This window comes from Pelodiscus sinensis, chromosome 1 (genome assembly GCF_052426305.1).
Source record: "Pelodiscus sinensis isolate ZL-2025 chromosome 1, ASM5242630v1, whole genome shotgun sequence".
Taxonomy (NCBI): domain Eukaryota; kingdom Metazoa; phylum Chordata; order Testudines; family Trionychidae; genus Pelodiscus; species Pelodiscus sinensis.
Genome location: NC_143052.1, coordinates 228,078,613 through 228,101,962, shown reverse-complemented (window position 1 = coordinate 228,101,962; position 23,350 = coordinate 228,078,613). Strand labels below are relative to the sequence as shown.

Below are 23,350 nucleotides of genomic sequence, written 5' to 3'. Positions count from 1 at the left end.
GTGACCTTGGCCCATTGATTGCTATTGTCACACATAGCCTCGCTAATTAACATGTCTATAGACTGAACTCTGCCCATTGGTTAACCACACACACAGAGAAATATTTAATACTCACTCAAAGTACATACTTATAACTTTACATGCAGACATTATACATTTACATGAATAGCATATATAAAATTAGCAGACATTAAGCTTCTATTTGACATCTCGCATGGCCCCCTTTATACTACTTTTGGGACCAACAATCCCCCTCCCCCCCATGGGTGCAGCAGTGATCTGGCTGCCTCACTCAAATTCAGTAATGTGACACTAGCTCCACACCAATCTACTATATCATCTACCCATTGTTTGTGGGGTCTGCCTCTCCTATTCGGACCATCCATTATGCCCCACCTTTCCCCCGGCTGCCATTTCAGGGAGCCTGGGGTAGGGGGCTGTAGCCCCAGTTAATCTGGTCGCTAAGTGTTTTGTTTTGGTTTTATTTTTTGCTGACTAGGGAACAAGGCAAAGTGCAGCCTGCTGTCACTCCAGGCTGCCCAGGGGAGGGCAGAGGAGGCAGGCTCACAGGCTGGGCAGTTTGTCTCACTCTCTAATGAGGAGTCAACTCACCCCCACGCCTCCAAACCAAACCAAATAAAAAAAAACCACCAACACTCAGCAACCTGGGTAACAGTAGCTGCAGCCCCCCACACCTCCTACCCCTGAAATGTCACTCTTACCCCCCAGCACTCACCCAATCCTCTGCCTTGAGCCCCCTCCTCAGATACACCTCCACCTTGACTCCAGAATCCCAATCCCAGCTCTGACTCCTGCCCCCCACAACCAACAGTGAGCCCCATCCTCACATCCCTGCTCTGAGACCTTTATGTACCCCAACCTCGACTCCCACAATCTCCTGCATCTCCACCTACTAGCCCTGAGCCCCCTCCTCATAATCCTCTGCCCTGAGCCCTCATGCATCCCAGCCTTGACTTCCACATCCCCAGCTCTAACTCCTGCACCCACCCGCACTCTCTTAGGGTATATCTACACTACCCCGCTAGTTCGAACTAGCGGGGTAATGTATGCATACCGCACTTGCTAATGAAGCCCGGGATTTGAATTTCCCGGGCTTCATTAGCATAAGCGGGGAGCCGCCATTTTTAAATCCCCGCTGCTTCGAACCCCGTGTAGCGCGGCTACACGGGGCTCGAACTAGGTAGTTCGGACTAGGTGCCTATTCCGAACTACCGTTACTCCTCGTGAAACGAGGTGTACCGGTAGTTCGGAATAGGCACCCTAGTCCGAACTACCTAGTTCGAGACCCGTGTAGCCGTGCTACACGGGGTTCGAAGCAGCGGGGATTTAAAAATGGCGGCTCCCCGCTTATGCTAATGAAGCCCGGGAAATTCAAATCCCGGGCTTCATTAGCAAGTGCGGTATGCATACATTACCCTCCTAGTTTGAACTAGGAGGGTAGTGTAGACATACCCTAACTCCCTGTCCTGAGCCCCCTCTTTGTACACCCCAACCTTGACTCCTGAATCCCCATTTCCAGCTCTGACCCCTGTACCCTCCAAAACCCCTACCCTGAGCCCCCACCTAATACACCCCAACCTTGCCTCCTGCACCTCCACCCCAAACCCTGCTCCTCATATCCCCCCTGCCCTGAGCCCCCTCCTCATATACCTCAACCTTGATTCCTGATTCCCAACCCCAGCCCTGACTCCTGCACTTCCAAACCCCCTGCCCTGAGCCTCTTCCTCATACCCCCTAACCTGAGCCCTCATGCACCCCAACCTTGACTCCTGCAGCCCCAGCCCTAAGTCCTGCACCCACCCACACCCAAACCCTCTGTCCTAAGTTCCCCACACTCCATCCCACATTTCTGACAGGTTCTGTTGTATGGCCAACATCCCTCACCTTTAGGGGCTGTTTGTGATAGGACAGAATGTGTAAAACTTACTTTCACCCCTGGATAAAAGTATTGTAACACTCATTTATATAAAGCAAAACAATTTCTGGAGCACTGAAAGTGACAAAGTGGCTTTGAAAGCGGAGGAAAAAAAGCAGTGGCCGCTTCCCAAGTACCCACTTCCAGCAACAGTTAAGGACTAATCCCAGGTAGGGGGCAAAGATGCCTGACAACAGCTGCTGCCCGACTGCTCCCTTCCCCCAATCTGCCCAGCAGCTGTTCCATCTGCAAGCAACTACTTGGCGGTGGCTACAGATTCCAGGCTGAGGCCTTGGAGGGAACAGGAGGCAGTGGGGTGGGACTACAGAGAGGGGCAAGACATCTTGAAGACAGCCCCATTCCCTGTTCCATAAAAGGCTTGTACTGTCCCTGACCAATTTAAGTGAGCTACCCAGTGTGAGCTGTAGTTGCGGGAACAAGTTTTACTGAAACAGCAAAGGCAGGAGGATCTCCCTTGAGTGCTGAAGAAAAATGAGCTCCACACAAGACCTTGACTATCCTCAGCTCTTATTTCAATACAACAGTGGGTTTTTGCTCACAAAGGTAAGACGACAGATATTGCTGGGAAATTACATTAAAACTTATCAGTTGGTCCCGGTGTCACAAGGTATTCTCTTGGGACGCCTCTGGTGATGCCAGCCAAACAATTCTCGCCCTTCCAGGCGGGGTGAGGGGTCCGGGCCTGCCCTCACTCTGGACCCCGACCCAGGGCCCTAACACCAGGAGCTCAGCTCCCGATGGTAGAAGGGGGGGTTACCCCTAAACGCGCCTGCTCACGGGCTCGGCGACCCCTCCCTGGGTCGCTACCACCCCGCTGGTGAGTTCTTCCTTCGTGCCTCAAGCTCTCGGCGTGGGTTGGGTGTCTACCCCTCCCTTTTCATATCTGTTCATTTTTTTTAATTGTATCCTTTGGTATATATGGTTGTGACAATTTTCTTCCACTATTTGATCTGAGGAAGTGGGTCTGGCCCATGAAAGCTCATCACCTAATAAACCATCTTGTGAGTCTTTAAAGTGCTACATTGTCCTGCATTTTGCTTCAGCTACCCCAGACTAACACGGCTACATTTCTATCACCTCCCTCACCAGACCTTCATTGCCAGCGCGCCCTCCCCCTGGTTACCTTCCCCACTTCCCCGGCGAGCTCCCCCCGGCCCCTCGCATCTGGCCTCCTTATATCCCCCGTGCCATCTGCCACTCCCTGTTCCGTCCGGGTGCCCCGCCCGGCTCTTCCCCATCGCACCGGTGACCTCAGCAGGTGTCCCGGGCACGTCCTGATGATGCGTCCACACCCCGTCTTCCAAGTGCGGCAGCGCAACTGAGGCTAATCCGTCCGGCTCTCCGCTAGCGCCCGCGGGCCCTGGCATGTGCGAGTGACGGGGTTGCTCCAGCCCGTCACACCCGGGTCTCCACTTTCTCTTGCTCTGCTCCACAACATTCCCTTTTGCTTTCAGATTATGACCACTGCCTGCGAACTGGGAGTCTTTGACCTCCTGCTGGAGTCAGAAGGGCCCCTGCCTTCAGATGTCATTGCTGAACGTTTGGGCACCAGCGCATATGGAATGGAACGGTTACTTGAAGCCTGTGTTGGATTAAAGCTCCTGGCAGTAGAAATGAAAAGTGAAAGAGGTAATATTATCAGGAAGGGAGACTAGTGATTAAATCACTGTTGGGTTTAAATAGCCTGTGTGAGACTGAGTGATCATTTTAAAAGTAAATAATGCCAGAATGAGAGATGAGAGACTGTATGATTTGAAAAATCTCAGTGCAGGAGATTTACAAAACCTGAATTTGGGTAGGAGTGGGAGATTGAAACAAATGCACAGCCACTTTTCTGCCTCTCCTAATAATCTCTTTAACTCAGTGGACCAAACTCACAATCAATTTTGATTACTCATGTGTAAATGAGTTTGAATCCAAGCAGCTGTAAGGGTATCTAAGAGTGTTGTAAAATATATAAAGAACATATAGAGTGGAGGCCAACATAAAATATTAGTTACATCAATTTTTACTTCTTTAAAATCTTCTGCTCACTTGGCCAGTTTTGTTTTTATTTGTATGTCAATTGTCTTTATTTATTTAAGGGTAGGCTCAGATTTCTCAATCTAAAGATAGGAGGTCAGATCCACAGCTGGTATCAATTGCTTAAACTTCATAGAATTGGCAAAGCTATGCCTGTTTACACTGACAGATGGTTCTGATCTCTACAGTGTGATGTCTACTTTAGAAATATTTCCAGCTACCTTAGAAAGAGATGTGTTCAGACTAAGGATGTTAAAATGCGGTTAATTGACTAGTCGACTAGTCGATAGGCACATCCACATTCCTCCTTTGAAATGCAGAACTCCATGTGCAGGTGGAATTTTAAAGGAGGAATGCGGAACTCTGTGTACATCCCGGGGCCAGTGGAAAGTCCTGCTGACTCCAGACTGCATGCATTCTGCCTACTTTGAAATGCACAAGAGTCCCCAGAGGGGAGTCTAGTGCATTTCAAAGCCATGGAGCCCAAAGTCAGAGGGAGACTCAGAGTCCTCCGCTGACCCCGGGCTCCATGCTACGCAGCGTGCCGCTAGAAGCCCCGGGTTAGCTGGGGAGTCTTCAGCTGACCCCAGATTTCTCGTGGCAATTCCCCAGAACCTGGGGTCAGCTGTATACTTTCCAGCTGACCCCAGGCTCATAGCTGTGTGCCACGGATCAGCTGTGCAGCAGTCAGCTCCTTTAAAACGCTGCCTCTGCGCAATTCAAAGGGGCAGCCATGGAGCCTGGGGTCAGCTGGGGAGTCTACAGCTGACCCCGGGTTCTATGGCTCCCCCTTTGAATGGCGCAGAGATGGCATTTCAGCTGTTCAGTGGCCACAGATCAGCTGTGCAGTGGCCACCTTGGGGTTCAAAAGTGGCAGCGCTGCCACTTTGAAGTACCCCTTCCCCCCGCCTTTGCTGCCTCTATTTTACAGAGGCAGCAAGTGGGGGCGATATCGACTAGTTGACTAGCCAAAAGACTATCGGATAAGCAAATGCTTACTGAATAGTTGACTAGTCTTTAACATCCTTAATTCAGACAAAGGAACCCTGAAATCAAACCCTATGTATAGAAAGAAACTTCTTTACTATGTGTTTTCTGCTTTCAGCCTGACTTGTGCCGTCAATACAATATTTGACATGCAGAAATGAAGAGAAACCCCCATAGCGAGCAGGAAGCGACTGTACCAGATACAGTATCAATCCACACTTCCTAAGCTGTTGTATTCCAAATGCAGCAAAGATTGGTGGATCTTTCTGTAAATTCCACTCACACATCTTGCTGACAGAAGCAATAGTAGAGTACTTTAAGCAAACAAGGACATTGGTTTTAAAAAATGGTGTGTGTTAAACATAGGAAACATAGAAATGTTGTTTTGAGAGGAGTTTCTAAGTCAATGACAGTGATAGAAATGTAGCCGTGTTAGTCTGGGGTAGTTGAAGCAAAATGCAGGACAATGTAGCACTTTAAAGACTAACAAGATGGTTTATTAGATGATGAGCTTTCGTGGGCCAGACCCACTTCCTCAGATCAAATGACAAATGTAGTCAGCCTTCAGGCCAGGCCCCTGCATACAACCTACTTCACAATCACTGCCCTCAATTGCTCCTCCTTGAGCACACACCCCCAGCTTTCAGTCTCTCAGGCGAATCTCTCCACAGTCCTTCCATCATTGGTAGGGGTTCTCCCTTTGGGAATCAGGCAGCATTTGATGGGTGAATACAAATGCATTGTCATACCGAGCCCTAAAGAGTGTGTTTATTGTGTGCGTTTACATAGCAGGAGGGCTGCTCTAATTCACAGCCAAGAAGAGTGGCCGCTTCAAATAGAGGTCGAACCTCTCTCAACTGGGACTCCCTGGTCCAGCAACATCCATGGTCCAGCATGACCACGGCTGCTGCTGGACCAGAGAGACCCAGTGGAGGACCAGAGGCAGGAGTCCTGCAGAGGCCAGGAACCCAGCCAGGCTGGCTGCAGCGAGGCCAGTGACCAAAGGTCCTGCTGCGGGAATCTGAATGAACCCATGTCAGGGCAGCTGGAACACCAGCGGGCTCTGGCGGGGCAGCAGTCTGCTCCTGTGGGGCCAGGAGCCTTGGCAGCAGGGCAGGCACTGCCCCAATAGGGCTGGCAGGGTTGAGAACCCTGGTGGCTGAGCAGCAGTCTGCAGGGAGAGAAGGGGTGCCTTGGCTGTGGGTTGCGGGCTGATGGGGCCGGTGCTGCCATAACACCTGTACCATGGGCTGTCATTGCAGGGAGTGATCACAAGTGGAGAGCCCACTGGGAGGCCAGACCAAGAGCAGAGCTGGGCTGGGAAGACAGTAGCAGGGGGGCAGAAATGACCTCCCCTCATCTGGCAAAATCCTGAGGGTGCTGAACCAGGGAGAACCAATCTGTATCTTGTCTTCTCTTAGGCCACATCTACATAGAAACATTATTTTGGAATTTGGGAATGTGAATTTAAAGTCCTAGTTTCTATGTGGATACTCTTATTCAGGAATAAGATTTGGTTTGATTCAGTTTATCTTAACCCACTTCCAAAATGGATTAAATCAAACTGTCCACATGGGGAGCAGGGGCAGCAGGTATCCTAGGCAGAAAGGCGGTGCCTCCTGAAACAGCATACATGCTAGGCATCCTCTTCAAGAGCTCTTACCAAACAGCTATTCCAGTCCATTTCACCATGTGGACAAGCCATGAGAAATCTGTGGCTTCTGAAGCCACGTACATCCTTTCCATGGCAGCCAGCCAGCTGCAGAACACAAACGAGGCAGCATTCACCCTGCTAATGGAAACAGAGCTGGATGCTTCAGAAGATGGATCTTCTCTGTGGCTCTGTGTACAGACACACATACACACAGATTCTCATGGAACTTCCCATAATCCCGTCTTCCTATCACACACGATTGAGGAATAGATTTATAGGCTAATCTGGCTCTCATTGAATTCAGTGGGTGTTTGCCTATGCTACACTAGATATAACACATTCTATACCCACCCATATTTCTGTCATTAAAGACCAAAAGCACAGTAAGTTCCCAGAACTCTGCATCTGTGAGATATCTTCCATAGTCAGCCAGAGAGAATACTGAGATGCAGTAGCAGGAGATGGCCTCAGAAGTCTCTGAGGGTTTGTCTACACTACAAAGTTAATTCGAACTAACAGACATTAGTTCAAATTAACTTTGATAGGCGCTACACTAGCGCTCCACTAGCTCGAACTTAATTCGAACTAGCGGAGCGCTTAATTCGAAATAGGTAAACCTCATTTTACGAGGACTAACGCCTAGTTCGAATTAGCTAGTTCGAATTAAGGGCTGTATAGCCACTTAATTCGAACTAGTGGGAGGCTAGCCCTCCCCAGCTTTCCCTGGTGGCCACTCTGGGCACCACCAGGGAAACTCGTCTGCCCCCCTCCCGGCCCCGGAGCCCTTAAAGGGGCATAGGCTGGCTACGGTGCCCGTGCCAGGTGCAAGCCTGCCAGCACTCAGCCAGCAGACCCTGCACCTGGTATGGCTCGAGCCAGCCACCCGCTGCCACGCAGCCCTCCCCCTCTTCCCGGGACCAGGCTGGCGGCTCCCGGGAGCCTGCCTGGGTCCGCAAGAGGCGGGCGCCCGCCTGGTCTAGTGCGGACATCGTGGACCTCATCCACGACCTCTGCACTAGGCACAGGAAAGTGGCCGTCTAGGGCAGGATAGCTGCCAGCCTGGCCACCCAGGAGCAGATGTGCATGAAAATCAAGGTGGTCCACTGAGACCCCCGACCCTGAGCCCTGTGCTTAGAATGGCCGTCCTGGGTCAGACCAAAGGTCCATCTAGCCCAGTAGCCTGTCTGTCAACAGCGGCCAGCACTAGGGACCCTGGTTGGGATGGTTGAAGACAATGACCAAGCCATTTGTCTCATGCCATCCATCTCCAGCCTTCCACAAACAGAGGCCAGGGACACCATTTCTACCCCCTGGCTAATAGCACTCCATGGACCCAGCCTCCATTACTTTATCTCATTTCTCTTTAAACTCTGTTTTAGTTGTAGCCTTCACAGCCTCCTGCAGCAAGGAGTTCCACAGGTTGACTATTTGCTTTGTGAAGAAGAACTTTCTGTTATTAGTTTGAAGCCTGCTACCCATTCATTTCATTTGGTGTCCTCTAGTCCTTCTATTATGGGAACTAATGAAGAACTTTTCTTCATGCACCCTCTCCACACCACTCATGCTTTTATAGACCTCTATCATATCCCCCCTTAGTATCCTCTTTTCTAAGCTGAGAAGTCCCAGTCTCTTTAGCCTTTCTTCATATGGGACCTGTTCCAAACCCCTGATATTGTAGTTGTCCTCCCCTCTCCTACCCTCTCTCTTCCCCACCTCCTTTTCCCAGTCTCCCTGAGTTTTGTTCAATAAAGAGAGTTTCTATTTTTGAACACACGTCTCCTTTATTTTGTACATCAGGAGGGGGGCTAGGTAGGGGTAAGTGGAAGGAGGTGAGGGAGGAATGGGGTACGACCCCCTGATGGGGAGGACTGGGGTGGCTCTGCGGGCTTCTGGGGGTGGAAGCTCTCCTGAAGCCCCTTGATTGACCCCCCTCCGGATGGCAGCCCACGGTAAGTGCAGCCGGGCTGATGGCCGAGTGCTGTGATGTGCCGAGTGTGGGCACTCAGGGCACTCCAAGCCAGGACTGCTTTTCAAGTGGGGAACCCCTGAGAACTGTCTGTCCGGGGTGGGGATCGGGTCCCTTTAAGCACAGCCCTCGGCTAGCCTGAGGCAGCAGCTGCACACTCTAAGTCCTAATCTGATGCCCTGCCGGCACTGCTTCCGGCCATCCTTAACCTCAGTTCAGGGTCCACTCAGTGTGGACATGCTAGTTCGAATTAGCAAAACGCTAATTTGAACTAATTTTTTAGTCTAGATGCACTAGTTCGAATTAGCTTAGTTCGAATTAACTAATTCAAATTAAGTTAGTTCGAATTTGCACTGTAGTGTAGACATACCCTGAGCTATTCAAGTTAGGGGTAATGGGTGGTGTTATTTTCTGGGGTCTTAACTCTCCCTATTGCTTTCCACACTGGGCAGAAAAAGACTGGGATGTTTGACATTATTGATGAAATAAGATGCACATACACTAAAAAACCAGTGGAAGGAGATGCTATGGTTGCTGTGTGCCTGATACAATTTCCTTTTGCTCTTTCACAAAAGATGTGTTGGTGGCGATGGGTGCATTTTTGACATCCTGGAATCTCTCACTCCACTTCTTGGAGGAATTGACAGGTAGAGGTGGTATGCTGGGCATGTGTGCTCCTGGGCCCTTCGGTCTACTTAGAGTGGGGAATATCCTGCTGTTTCTTTCCTGCTTTTTTGCCTTTCTACAGCTTGCTCTTGTTACAACGATTGTGCTGTACAACAGGCTTTGCGCAGTGACTGGATTGATCGGTGTCAATTCACCAACCTTTTTCCTTTTAGCCTTTTACAGGAACACAGAGCTTTCCAACCTCTATCTTGGAAAAGCAAGTCCCAAGTCTCAGTATCATCATTTTATGTACTACTCCAAAACCATGTATCTGTGCTGTCACTACCTGACAGATGCTGTGAGGTAAGGAGAAGAAATCTTACGTTTGTGTACAATACATGCGCCAACACCCATTGCAATAAAGTACATTGCTACATCTATGAACTTGCCCAGGAAGAGGTGCGTCTCTGGGGAAGGAAGAGAAAATGAAGATACGGACTAGTAACAGTTTCAGGAGTGTGTTGATGTGCTAAGTATCACTATTATATGTGCGCGTGTTTGCTAGTGCTTCAGTTGATGGATTCACTGCAGATTCAGGAAACCTGCATGAGCACAGACCTGATGGTGGATTTCCCCATGCTGAACTGGTTCCTGCCGGAGCAGTACCAGTACTGGCATGGTGAGATTCCACAGGGCAATGGTGATGCTCTTCTGCAGGGGGTTGGCAGGTCTCAGCCGGGTGTTGTATCATCTGAGGCAGGGCTGGCTCTAGGCACCAGCAAACCAAGCACATGCTTGGGGTGGCACATTGCAAGGGGCAGCATTCTGGCTGCCCCTGAGAGATGCTGGCTGGAGAACTCCTGAACTCCTGACTCTTACAATCCGACGCGAGCCTGCCTGTGGCCGCCCAAGGCAATGGACGGCGCAGCAGAGCATGTGGTGGGCCAGCAGCGAGCCACCCTCCGCAGTCAGGGTGCACGGGGCAAGTCACACTCGCAGCCCCGCAGTGATGGCTGAGGCGCCATGACATCCTGGTTCCGGGGCTGCCTCGCTGCCTTCCCTCGGCACTGGGAAGAAAAGTGTGCCACTAGTTAGTGCGAGAGGGCGTTGTGGCGGGGCACGGCGGGGCAGCCCCGGCAGGAGTGCTGGCCATGCGCCACTCCAGTCGCCTTCCCAGTGCAGCTGCCGCTGCCCAGCACCCAGCACCCAGCACCCAGCACCCAGCAGCCACGGAGCAGGAAATGCCCAAGGGAGCTTCCCATGAAGCAGACTCCGGTGCCCAGAGATAGTTCGCGCTCCTCTGACTGGCACCAGCCAGCGCAGCCTGACGTGCAGTGGGGTGCACCACAGGCTTTGAGAACAGCAACAGCGCCAGAGTGCTACGGCCCTGATGGGCGAGCCACTCTCCCCGGGCTGTGCAGGGCAGGCTGCACAGAGCGAACTGGGGCCAGGCAAGGGGCAGCCCCGGTCACTGCAGCCAGGGACCACGCTGCAAGCCAGGTGCCTTTGGTCATCTCTCTGCCTGCTTCACGCTTACTAGTTACCCCTCCGGCCAGAGCAGGCATCCTTGGCCAAGGTGTTTGCAGGAGTGTGTGGGGGTGGGGTGTGGCGGAGGGAAGTTGCACACATTGGCAAATGGGGGCGACTCTCTCCCACCTTTTCTCTACCTCAGTGCTGGTCGCAAAGGGAAGGGAGAGCTGCAGCCTTAGTGGGGCCGGGCAGAAGGAAGGCCCTATCCGGGCCAGGATGATTCAAGCAGAGGCACCTAGGTTGTGGGGAGGGGAGAGCTACTTTGCAGCCTGATCTAGTTGGTCTGGTGCTGAGGAGCCACTGGAGGGGGCCTCGCCTGCCCCGGCTCAGAGATTTGGGCGGAGGAGGGAGAGAGGTGTCCCTGGCCTTGCTCGTTACCTTTCCTGACTGTGTCCGCATGCATCCCCAGGGGGACGCATGCCAGTTTCACCCCACCCCCAGGGTGGTCCAACCTTTCTGCACGTGCCGGCGGGAAGGGACACGATGGTTTGGCGGGGAGAGGGAAAGGAGACAGAGTTCGGTCAGTGGGGGTAGGTAGGAGAGGGGAGCAGGCTGGGTTCAGTGGGGGAGATCGGGTTTGGCTGGGAGGGAAGAGATGGCTCAAGGTGGATTAGGTGGGGGACAGAAGAGAGGGCAGACTGGGTCCGGTCACTGAGGGGTCGGGTTTGCCTGGGAGGGGAGAGAAGGTGGAATCTGGGTTCAGTGAGTGGGTGGGGTGGGTCAGGATGTCTCCCCTCCACACACAGGACGTAGGCTGGGTTTAGCTGGATGGCGTGTGGGAGTCAAAGAGCTGCAAGGTGAAAGGGGCACTTTCCTCCTCAGGGCTTGTCTTGCAGCAGTGGGACAAAGGGGGGGGGGGAAGGGCGGCCAAAAATTCTTTTGCTTGGGGCAGTAAAAAACCTAGAGCCGGCCCTGACCTGAGGGCAGGAATGAGCCATTTGCAGAGCTCCAGGAAGATGGCCTTCTGCATGCAGAAGTTCTGGCGCCATTGTTGGTTATTCCACTGCTCCATGACGATGCAGTCCCACTAGTCAGAATTGGTCTCCTTCCACCAGAAGTGGCGTTCCACAGTGTGCTGGGGATTGAGGTTCATTTGATGCAGCAGAAACACCAGGGACTGGGCGAAGGGGTTCTATGGTACAGGGTGGTCATCGTCGTGCTGAAGCACCCTGTGGGCAGTTTGGATGTAGTGCACCATGAGGGGCAGCACAAAGACCATGAGCCTGGCACTGCTTTGCAGCAGCTCCGTCCCCATGCTGAAAGTGCTGTGGCATCCACAAGGACAACCAGAGCACATGGCGTGAATTTGGTGTCCCACTAGGGGTGGGCAGTGGAGGAGCGGTATGTGAGAGGCGGTTGTAAAGAGAAGCCCCTGTAAGCACATGTCTGAGCTAGCCTCAGCAAGCAGCCACAGGAAGTGCCTGCATTCCTAATGCCCTTACCAGAGTGCTTTCAGGGGCTTTAAATCCGATTCAGGCACCAATCAGTGTGGACGCGCTATTTCAAAATAATTCTGAGCTAGTTTGATACAGCCTTGTAGTGTGGATGCTCTATTTCAAAATTATTATTTCAGGAGTTATTATTTCAAAATAATTTTCTAGGGTAGACATGCGCTAAAGTGTTACAACACAAGTACACTGTTTTTTTCTTTAAGGGAGGGAAAAAAGCAGTACAAGCGAGCATTTGGCATTTCATCAGAAGATCTTTTCGAGGTTCTCTACAGGTAATGATCAATTTGGTGTTGAGAACTTTATGCTTTTTTAATATGAATGCCTTCTGTATTTTGTATTACCCCTTTGTGAACTGTGATGCCTAGCCCTAGTCACATGAAAACCCCTCCGTTCAATGGTATCCAGTGTTGAGGGTCTCTGGTATATATAACATGTTTGTCACTTTGATATGTAACCATCAAGTTCTTACCAACAACCTAGCATGAGAAATTTGCTATGTACAATAGCAAGTATAATGTTCAATGAAACATCTGGGGGCCCATCAGTTTAACACATTACTCAATGATAAATATAGCAGACTTTTTCTTCAGTAAATGTCATTAAAACATAGGGATATGAAATAGTGGATTTATTCTTAATATTTTGAATACTTATTAAGGTAAATTAATTTTAATGGTGGTCAAAATAGACCTTTCTGCATGCTGGCAGAGTTTAATACATTATTTTCATCTAAAAAAAAGCATTATGTGATGCTAGCCAACAATTCATTCATAACTTACTGGTGTTACAAAACATGTTCCTTCAAATGACTAGATCAGAAGAAGAGATGATAAAAGTCACCCATTTCTTGAATGCATTTTGGAGTGTATGTGGTAGAGACATGATTTCTGCATTTGACCTTTCACCTTTCACTGTCATTTGTGATCTTGGAGGTAAGTGTCATCAGAACTTTGAAGTGTCTTTTATAATCTCTGGATAAATACTGCCCTCATTCTACAGCCTGTATAAGTAGTGGAAAAACAGGGCAGACTTCATGGCCAGGATCAATCACAAGGGAAGCATTGTCCTTTGTGAGCCAAAATTGTACAAAACATGAAAATGATAAAAGAATTATAAAGTGGAATGTTTTGCTCAGCCTGAAGTACATATATCTAAATAGCAGCTTCCAGTCCATTTTTCATTTCATTCAGTGACTTAGGTTGATGAATTGTCTATATACTTCTTATCCCAAACAGTTTTACAATTCTATGTCTTAATCCCGTCAGAATTTATAGCATCACATAATCTCCATTTCTACTTCTGCCTGGCTGTTTTGCTCTCCTATGTTTCTAAAATACGGATGGCATAAATCAGGCCTGGTTAATCTGTTCTCCCTTCTCCCCTGTAAAGCCTTTCAATAGCTTGTATGTTATTTTCTCTTGCAATGGCCTTATTTATGGTTTTCTAACTAACATTGATGACGCTTTTCTGTTGGAGCTGTGCATTGCATTAGAACAGCCTGTAGATCCCTCATGGCAACATATATAGACTCTCAAATTGGCTGAAACCTAACCCTTAACAAAGTCAATATGGCAACTATTGGAATGACGACTACTGGATGTGTATCTTTCCTGTTTTTAACAATTAAGTTATTTTGCTTATGGCTCAGAGTGGCATTTCCTATATACAAAGACCTTGCTTTGATGTAAGTCCAATCGGTAGAGGCATGAGCTTTTCAAAGTCAGCTTGTAGGGAAAAACCGAGAGTTCTAGCACATTGCTGCAGCCACTGTGCTGATTTTGATCATGCTGGGACGCAGGAGAGTGGGGTTCTATCCTAGCTCTGCCATTGGCCTGCTGGATAACTTTAAGCAAGTCATATTCCCTCTTTGGAACTCTGTTTTTCCATCTGTAAAATGGAGATAATGAGATGTTTCTTCTTTGTGAAGTGCTTTGATATTTATAGATTGATAGCATAAAACTCATCTATTTTAAGGCCAATGGGGTGCTCTGTGATCAATTAGTTTAATAGCACCATATAAGAGGCTAAGTGTTGTTATTGTACTTTATGACTTCCTTTATGACTGATTGAAGATGGGAGCTTTAAAACAGAAGAATGGTTAGTCAATTTTACCTAAGGGAAATATCTATTGTACGTTACTTGTACTTTGGATTTTAGGTTCATCTACTGCTGGTCGAAAATTTTTTTAGAATACTTTTATAAAAAATTGACATTTCTATTTTGCAGTGTTCAAACAGAGGAAATGTTATTTTAAAAAAAATTCTCATATTTTATGCAAATCACTGAAATGGCAGTGTATATTTCCTCTTTTCCAAAATAGAAGTTTTTATAAAAAATATTTAGTTACCTTTTATTTAAAAAGTCATAAAATGTCATGAAAATTAAAACTTAGAAAAAGTCAACATCACACAAAATTTTCATATTCAAAATGACCACTTTTGTAAAGAAAAAACAAAACACAGGCTTTCAGTGAAATAAACTTCCAGTAACAATTTGAATATTTCACAATTTTTTTTATTCAAAATGGTCATTTTTTGAAAGAAAAACAGCTCTTCTTTAGAAGTTTCCAGCCAGCTGCAGGTGCATCATGCTGTGTGATTTTAAAACAATACCCTTTATAGTGCAGTTGTTAGTTCACAGGACTGGGAGCCAGGAAAATTGAGTGTTATTCCAGAGAAGATAGAGATAGACTGAGAGACCATCAGTTAACTCCGTACTACTTCAGTTTCTCCTTCTGTAAAAATGAATACTAACATTAATCTATCTCACAAAGTATCATGAGTCTGAGTTCATTGGAGTCTACGTTTATTAGATGGAAATGACCAGCATTGTTATATTTGAGCATTTACCATCTGTTTTACTTTCATTATAAGGAGGTGCAGGCGGTTTGGCCCGGGAATGTATTTCTTTGTACCCAAATTCTACAGTCACAATTTATGACCTACCTAAAGTGGTACAATTGGCAAAGGAGCATTTTGTGACCCCGGAGGAAAGTCGGATCACTTTCCATGGAGGTAAGCTTGATTCATGTTGGGTGTGTCCACATGCATGAAAAATGTGCTGAAGGGACTATATTTCTTGATACCTTAGTATAATGAGGAATGTACACCATTTGAATTTGATTACTCGCCTGGGGAAAGTTAAGCAATAAGTTTTCAAGATTGAAAGTACATGCCAATGTCTTGAAGAGCATCCCTTTTAAAAAACAACATAAACAGAAAAAAAACCCCAGACTTCATTCTGTGTCTTTCCATGCCCTTTCCGTGTCTTGCAGGGTGTGTGTGGTATCACTGGACAGTTGTGGGCAATCCAAAAGTGTACTAAATTGTTGCAAACTGGAGGTTGTGTAGGCTAGTGCAATGTGACTGGGCACAAAGATACGTATGGATATGCATGTTACATTTGAAGGGATAAATGCTGTTGGATCCTGTATATATAAATGTGACCCACTGACTGCTGGTTTCCTCTTTATTTCTTCTTTAATTAAATTCACCAATGTGGTAACAAACAATTATATCACACGGATTAACAAGAAGCCAAAATATGCAGTCCCCTTAAGCATTCCAGCCCTCTGATCCCCAGTCCAGAGAAACAGATCTTGTGCAAGGAGAGGCATGTACTCGTTGTTTCAAAAGTTACTAACACGGCTACCCCTCTGAGATCTTGTATGGTGAGAGGTCAGTGAGGCTATGTCTACACTGCCATTTTTTTTCGGAAGAAGATATGCAAATTGTGCTCTCATTTGCATATCTTCTGCCGATCCTTTTTGCAGAAGAGGTTTTGCTGCTAAAAAGCCTTGTGTAGACAGGGTCATTTGTCAGAAAAAAACCCAGCCTTTTGTGCAAGATCCCTTATTCCTCAAAAAATGAGGTTTACAGGATCTTGCACAAAAGGTTTTTTTTCCCCAACAAATAGCCCGCTTCTACATGGGGCTTTTTAGCAGCAAATCCTCTTCCACAAAAAGGATTGGCAGAAGATATACAAATGAGTGTGCGATTTGCACATCTTCTTCTTCTTCTTCAAAAAAAATGGCAGTGTAGGCATAGCCTGAGAGTAATCCAGTTCATCATACAATTCACCAAACACCTCAATGTCAAAGGATTCTTATCCCAGGGAAATAAATATTTCACATCTTACCAGAATCATGCTGCCAATCTTTAGTAAAATAACTAAGGGTATGTCTACACTACCCCGCTAGTTCGAACTAGCGGGGTAATGTATGCATACCGCACTTGCTAATGAAGCCCGGGATTTGAATTTCCCGGGCTTCATTAGCATAAGCGGGGAGCCGCCATTTTTAAATCCCCGCTGCTTCGAACCCCGTGTAGCGCGGCTACACGGGGCTCGAACTAGGTAGTTCGGACTAGGGTCCTATTCCGAACTACCGTTACTCCTCGTGAAACGAGGTGTACCGGTAGTTCGGAATAGGCACCCTAGTCCGAACTACCTAGTTCGAGCCCCGTGTAGCCGCGCTACACGGGGTTCTAAGCAGCGGGGATTTAAAAATGGCGGCTCCCCGCTTATGCTAATGAAGCCCGGGAAATTCAAATCCCGGGCTTCATTAGCAAGTGCGGTATGCATACATTACCCTCCTAGTTCGAACTAGGAGGGTAGTGTAGACATACCCTAAGAGTTTATTAAAATACAGAAGAGAATTCTAAAATAGGTAAAAGATAGATACATAACAAACAATTGCCATGTCCCAAGATAAGGTTTGTAGATTTGATGTAATAGTCGGCTGATTTGCAGAAGTCCCTTAGGTTAAATTCCAAAAGCTTGGAAGGGCCTCAGTCCCTAATTCAGAATACGCTTTCTGTGATAAATCCACAGTTCAGAAAAGCTTGGAGCAGGAATGAAGCTGTAACTTTTACCTTCTGCCATGTGCACTGTTCCAAACCAAGCCCACAGTACAGATGAATGGGGAGTTACTGGCCAAGATGGATTTTTAGGTCAGATGTCCCCATCACTCCGTAGTTGCTATTGATTCCTTGCTATCTGAGGCATCCTCCGTTGATGCTTTCTAATAGCGCTTCAACACCTGTATAGTCCATCCACAATGGGGTGTTGAGATTGCATGTAAACAACAATGTGGCATCACCCCAAAAACAAACACATTTGAGATGGAAATACATAGACAACATCGTAACTTCAGATACAGTAATGATATACGGATTTATCAGGATAATCATATTTGTTCATATGTATCTTTTCCATTGATATCCAACATGATATACTTTCCACAAAGTTTGTTGCAATTATGTAATGGTGATACCAGCTATCATACATGTAGTTATCCTCAATCATACAGCATCATCCATCACACCAATGTAGGAACAGTAGGAACATCTTGGTATTAAGTGTCTATTTTTACCATTTAAAAATAAACAAATGCTCATTTTTAGAGGGCTGGAGTCAGGGGAGAGGCAGAGAAAGAAGCCGCAGCAATGAAGAAGGAGGAAAAGAGGAGGAGTGGTAGGATGTCTTAGAGAAGTGTGACAGATGGTTTTTTATGGGTGAAGTGGGCAAAAGAGGGGGGGGGGGATGTGAAATTGGCATAAGGATCACCAGCAATAAATCAATACCGGGAGATTTGCCATCTAACAGTGCTATGACTTTACTTAATTTGTATTGTGGTACCACCTAGTTTAGAGGAGGTTTTTTAAAAATTTACTTGGCCTACAAGGAAGTAAAAATTAATTTATTTTGGGTTTGGTTCATCATCCCTTTCTATTTACTGCATTGTCTGAACATTAATTGCTGTCTCTTCAGGGAAATTGTGAAGCACTAAAATATTTTCTAAAGAATCAGATATGCGTTTTAAATGTTTGGCTGCTTACATTATTCAGACCTCTTCCACACTTAACATGAACAAACCCCTTCACACTAGCCTATGGCACTGAGAATTTTTGCCATTCAGTGTTAGTCACTGGTTAGCATCAGCCTTGAGTACAACAAGCCAAAATAATGTAATTTCCCAGCAAGCCCTTTGAGGAGTTTTGGAGCCAGCTGGTACTTTTTGCAATAGTGAATTAAAAATGGTGGCTCATTCAGGCCTCTTTTTTGCTTTGTTTTCTTTTTCTTGTAGGAGATTTTTTTACAGATCCAATTCCAGAGGCTGACCTGTACATTGTGGCGAGGGTTCTGCATGACTGGGCAGATGACAAGTGTTTGGAGCTACTATCAAAAATCCACAAGGTTTGCAAGCCTGGTATGTATGTTTTCCTCTTTGCATAATAGAGATGTATAGGAAGTATTTGTTTGGATCAGAGAGTTTTAAAGGGCCATTTTAATGAAAGACTAACTCAAGAAACATAAACTTCAGAGGGGTAACCGAGTTAGTATGTAATCGAAAAAAATTAAAAAACCACAAGGAGTCTAGCAGCACCTTAAAGACCTAACAAAACATGTAAATGGCATCATGAGCTTTTGTGGGCATAACCCACCTCTTCAGATGAATACATATCCTTTTTATGTGAGTGTTTTTCATTCAGACCATGAGTAATAATGATCAATTTGAATTTTTTGTCTTTTGTTCGTAGGTTTGAGCATACAATTTAGAAAGGCAAAGTCTGATTTTTTAAAATGATTTGGGTGCCTAAGGATGTTGATAGGCACTTATTCAAATTTTGGAAATTACTGGTGTCCATTTTTAGATGACTAAATTCTTTTCAAATTCTGGCCTAAGGAGCATGATTTTCAGAGGTGGTGAGTGACCACACATCTGGTTCATTTTAGCTGGAGTAAATAAATGTTTCAATCACAATTAACAGGTTCCCCATCACTCTCTGCTGGCAAGTACAGGAAATAATAGCCCACTGGTGCATAGAATCCCTCTTGATATACAGTTAACTACTATCACAGTATAATGTGATTTTTTTTTCTTTTTCATCCAAAGAGGACCACTAAGATTAAGGAAATCAAAAGTGTCAGCTTCTTTCAGGCAAGAGGGAGGTTTGTGTCTCTCCTCTGCCCCCACTTGCCTCTTCCTTTAATCCCAAACCTTGTTCTGTCTCTTTCCACTCCTGCTCTGTCACTCCCTCACCCATTCTCCCAAGTCCCCACTCTTTCTCCACCTCTTCCCGCCCCACCCTGTTTCTTTCCTGCCTCTTTCCGCTTCTTCCCCTGAGCATGCCCCATGCCTGCTCCTCCCACAACTATCTGCATGTCAATGAAACAATTGATTACAGTGGGCTTCAGGCACTGGGAGGGAGGAGAGGAGTTGATCTGTAGGGCTGCCAGCAGGAGCTAAGCATCCTGTAATCCCAGCTCCGGAGCACCCACAAAGTTGGCATCTCTGATGGAAAGACCTAAAAATGAAGTTGGGAAATAAGTTTGTGTCCTTCTCTGACAAATCAATGTGTTTTTATATCTTTGTCCCACAAGGTGGCGGAGTGTTGCTGGTTGAATCACTTGTGGATGATGACAAAACTGGGCCTTTGGATGCCCTGCTCTTGTCTGTGATAATGTTGGTTCAGACTGAAGGAAAAGAACGAACACCAAGTGAGTTCAGAAAGCTCCTCACTGCAGCTGGTTTCAGAGAGATGCAAGTCAAGAAAACAGGAAAGCTCTATGATGTCATTTTAGGAAGAAAATAATTCTTCCTTTTCTTTCTGCTCTGTTGCTAGATGTGTGCATGCAGTGAACTGATCATATTTTACTAGAATGCAGGAATGAACCCAGTTCGTAGATAAGCCTGTCACTTTCTTTTTGCAATAAGACACTCTTAGAACAGTCACTCATTTTGTATGTTGAGCCTGCAATGCAGGGGTAGCCAAACTGCAGCTCGCAAGGCACATGAGACACTTTTATATTTCAAGTGCGGCTTGTGGTGTCCCCACTGCAAATTCTGCACCTCCCAGACTCTTCTTGCAGCTCTGAGCTGTTAGTTCGGTGTGGACAGGCAGCAGCAAACAGCTGGGAGTTGCAAGTAGAGGTCTCTGCTTTAGCTCCGTGAGGAGACGCAGCAGCAAAAGCAGCTTCTCTCCCTACAGCTCCCAACTGTTTGCTGTTGCCTCTCCCATGGACATAGCCCCCAACTTCCCTGCTTCAGAAATTGTCATTCAGAAGAGGACCTGGCAGCACATTGTGCCTGCATGGGGCCAGTAAACCCTTAAAAAAATCTATATGGGCATCTGACCCCATGGTCCCCTTCCCACAGACTGCCTCTGACTTCTGCCCAGTGGGATAGGAAGTCCTGAAGCTCAATCCACTGGCACATGCCTACTGGGGTTCAACACTTCAACAAGAGGGGTCTGGAGCCCTGAGCCCCAGTAGCCGCCTACTGTGGGGCAGAGGCCCTGAGACTTCCCATCATGCAGAGCTGATGCTCCAAGCCCTGACAAGTGTGCCCTCTGGTGTACCCTAGCTCTTGAAATTCTGAAGACTGTGAGGTGCTCAAAGGGTCAGTATGTTTGGCAGGCCCTGTTACAGGCATCAACGATCTAGTTAGGATGTAACTCCTGCTTGACTTTGGACTCTCACTGGGGGAATACAATAATTAACCCATTTAACAAGAAGTAGCATGTGAAAGCAATACTATGGCAATCTTATACTCTTTACATTAGACATTATATCTATTCTGCCTGCCTTTGTGCTTTTCTCCTTTTTGCATAGTGTCAGTCCATCTGGGCAAATATAAACAGTACTGAATACAGTTGGCGTCAGTGTAATTCCATGAAACTATATCGAGAGTAAAGGAAGCTGGCAGGGCTGTGCCCCACTCTGGCACTCCTAGTGCAGAAGATGGGAGCCCGTAAGTGACCTTGCCTCTCTAGGCTCTGCTTACAAACACTCCCCAGAGTCACAGATATACTGACTTTGGAGGGTAACTGCAACCATCAAATGATTTAACCCTGAAAAAAACAGGAAGGAACACTTTGAATTCCTTTCCCAGGGGTATTCCAAGCTCTTTTGCCCCAGAAGAGCTTGAAAGAAGAAGCAAAAAGCACAGAAAAACAAACCGTATCTCTGATAGCTGACCTCCAAGGCGGACACACACAGACCTCTTACCTTCCAGGACATACGAATCAAATCATCACCCTAAAAAAGGTGATTTTATTAACAAAGAAAAAGATATACTTGATAAATCATACTTGGTTGCTAGGTGTTACAGAGCAACTAAGAAAAGGACAGATAGACAATACAAAGAATCATAGTTCTTCGGGCTGTAACTTAAATGGTGAGTGGGAGAGGGAAGGCAAAGATTCACACAGAGAAGTTTAAACAACCAAAATAAAGAAAAATACCCCGACTGCGACTAAATACACGTTTTCCCTTCTACTCAAAACCCATGCTGATCCGTACTTCAAGGCCCAGTACACTCCCATGTCCAATATTTCTTATAGGCATAGCAATTCTGATTACTATATCTGCTTCCTCCAGCCTATAACTTAGATTTTTTTCCCCAAAGAGAGCAGGCAAGGTATCTAAATATAATTCAGATTTCAGCACTGTATTCCCATTGATTGTTCTGGCCCCCTTCCAACACCCTTGCTACTTACCTGAGTTTAACCCTTTAGTCACTGGGTGCTGGCCAGCAGTCCTCCTATCCAAGACACACACCCCCTCAAATCACAGAGGGTGCTGGTCCAGGATTTCTTCCCGGAGGTATTGAATGAACCATAGTTAATAATGTACATGCAAACATTACATTTACTAGTGAATTCACAAAGAAACTTGATTCTCCACATGGATAGGATACAATGACTTGGATGTAGGAAAAGTTTTAATTGGCTTAATCTGGGGAACCTTCACAGGAGAGTGCACCAGCCACTTTGCTAAAAGCTCCTTAGAATGTATTTTATGTCAAAGGCATAGTCTTGAAGAGCCAAACTCCACCAAAGGAGTTTCTTGTTAGTCTTTTTGACTGTGAAGCCACTGCAGAGGAGAATGGTCAGTCTGTAAATGAAAGTGTCGTCCCAAAATATATGGTTGTACCTTCTCTAGAGCATATCCAATTGTGTAGCATTCCTTCTCGGAGACAGACCAGTGGCTTTCTCTCTCAAAGAGTTCTTTACTGAGGAACACAACAGGGTAGAATTGTTCATCTGGCACTGTTTGCTTCAAAACTGTCCCCACACCACGATCTGATGCATCTGTAATGAAGAAAAGTGTATTGTAGTCTCGGGCCCTTAGGATAGGGTCAGACATAAGAGCAGCCTTAAGCTGCTTAAAAGTTTCCTGACACTTCTCAGTCCACTTAACTGATTTAGGTTGCTTTTTTTCTGGTCAGGTCTAGTAGTGGTGCAGTAATCTCTCTTAGTATGGTGCAAATTGTCTGTAATATCCTGCCAAGCCTAAGAAAGATTGAACCTGTTTCTTTCACTTAGGGATAGACCAGTTTTGGATAGCCTCTACTTTAGTCTGGTGAGGGTTGATAATGCCTTGACCCACCTGATGTCCCAGGTAAGTTACCCTGTTTAGGCCTATTTGACACTTCCTAGCATTAACAGTCAGCCCGGCCTCCCTTATGTGTTGGAAGACAACTTGGAGGTGTTCTAGATGTTCTGACCATGAATCAGAGAATGAAGGCACATCATATAGATAGGCTACTGCAAATTTGCCAAATCCTGCTAGCAGATTACCTACAAGTCTCTGGATGGTTGTGAGTGCATTGTGTAGCCTGAAAGGGAGACCATTAAATTCATACAGCCTCACGTGTATTGAAGTCTGACCTTTCCTTGACTGACTCATCCAGAGGTACATACCAGAATCTCTTGGTTAAGTCTAGGGTGGAGATGAACTGGACACATCCCAGTTTTTCCAATAGCTTAACTGTGCGATGCATTGGATAGTTGGGTGAGTTACAGCATTTAATTTACAATAGTCCACCCAAAAATGGATTTCTCCAACCGGTTTGGGTACTAGAACCACCAGAGATGCCCATGAACTTTCAGAGGGGTGAATTACACCCATCTCTAACATGTTCTTAATCTCCTTTTCTATAGCAGCTTTGGCTGAAGGAGCCACCTGGTAAGGTTGGGCTCTGATTGGGTGAGCTTCACCTGTGTTAATAGAATGGTAAGCCCATTCGGTCTGTCCTCGGGTGGCTGAAAACATCAGTGCGAAGCTGGTACACAGCTCCTGGATCTGCTGTCACTGCTCATAGCCGAGGCTCATGGAGAGTGGTACCTCTTCGACACCACCCTTGCTTTTCCCATCACACAAGGCTCCTTCAG

General features: G+C 46.7%; 1 protein-coding gene across 1 annotated transcript; it reads left to right on the top strand.

Annotated features, from left to right (window-relative positions):
- The first annotated feature begins 2,313 nt into the window (after positions 1–2,313).
- On the top strand, positions 2,314–20,826 carry LOC102457574 (acetylserotonin O-methyltransferase-like). Its single transcript, XM_006112261.5, has 8 exons — positions 2,314–2,500; positions 3,412–3,586; positions 9,426–9,555; positions 12,377–12,445; positions 12,987–13,105; positions 15,047–15,187; positions 18,259–18,381; positions 19,557–20,826. Exons 1-8 carry the CDS (start codon positions 2,429–2,431, stop codon positions 19,766–19,768), a joined length of 1,041 nt encoding a protein of 346 aa, XP_006112323.3. The 5' UTR covers positions 2,314–2,428; the 3' UTR covers positions 19,769–20,826.
- The last annotated feature ends 2,524 nt before the right edge of the window (positions 20,827–23,350 follow it).

Bases quoted from the DNA above. Each gene is read 5' to 3' on its own strand.
- LOC102457574 (XM_006112261.5), top strand. From the start codon at position 2,429: ATGAGCTCCACACAAGACCTTGACTATCCTCAGCTCTTATTTCAATAC. The intron at 3,587-9,425 runs GTAATATTATCA...TTTTCCTTTTAG, and splicing joins AGAAATGAAAAGTGAAAGAG to CCTTTTACAGGAACACAGAG. The intron at 12,446-12,986 runs GTAATGATCAAT...TCAAATGACTAG, and splicing joins CTTTTCGAGGTTCTCTACAG to ATCAGAAGAAGAGATGATAA.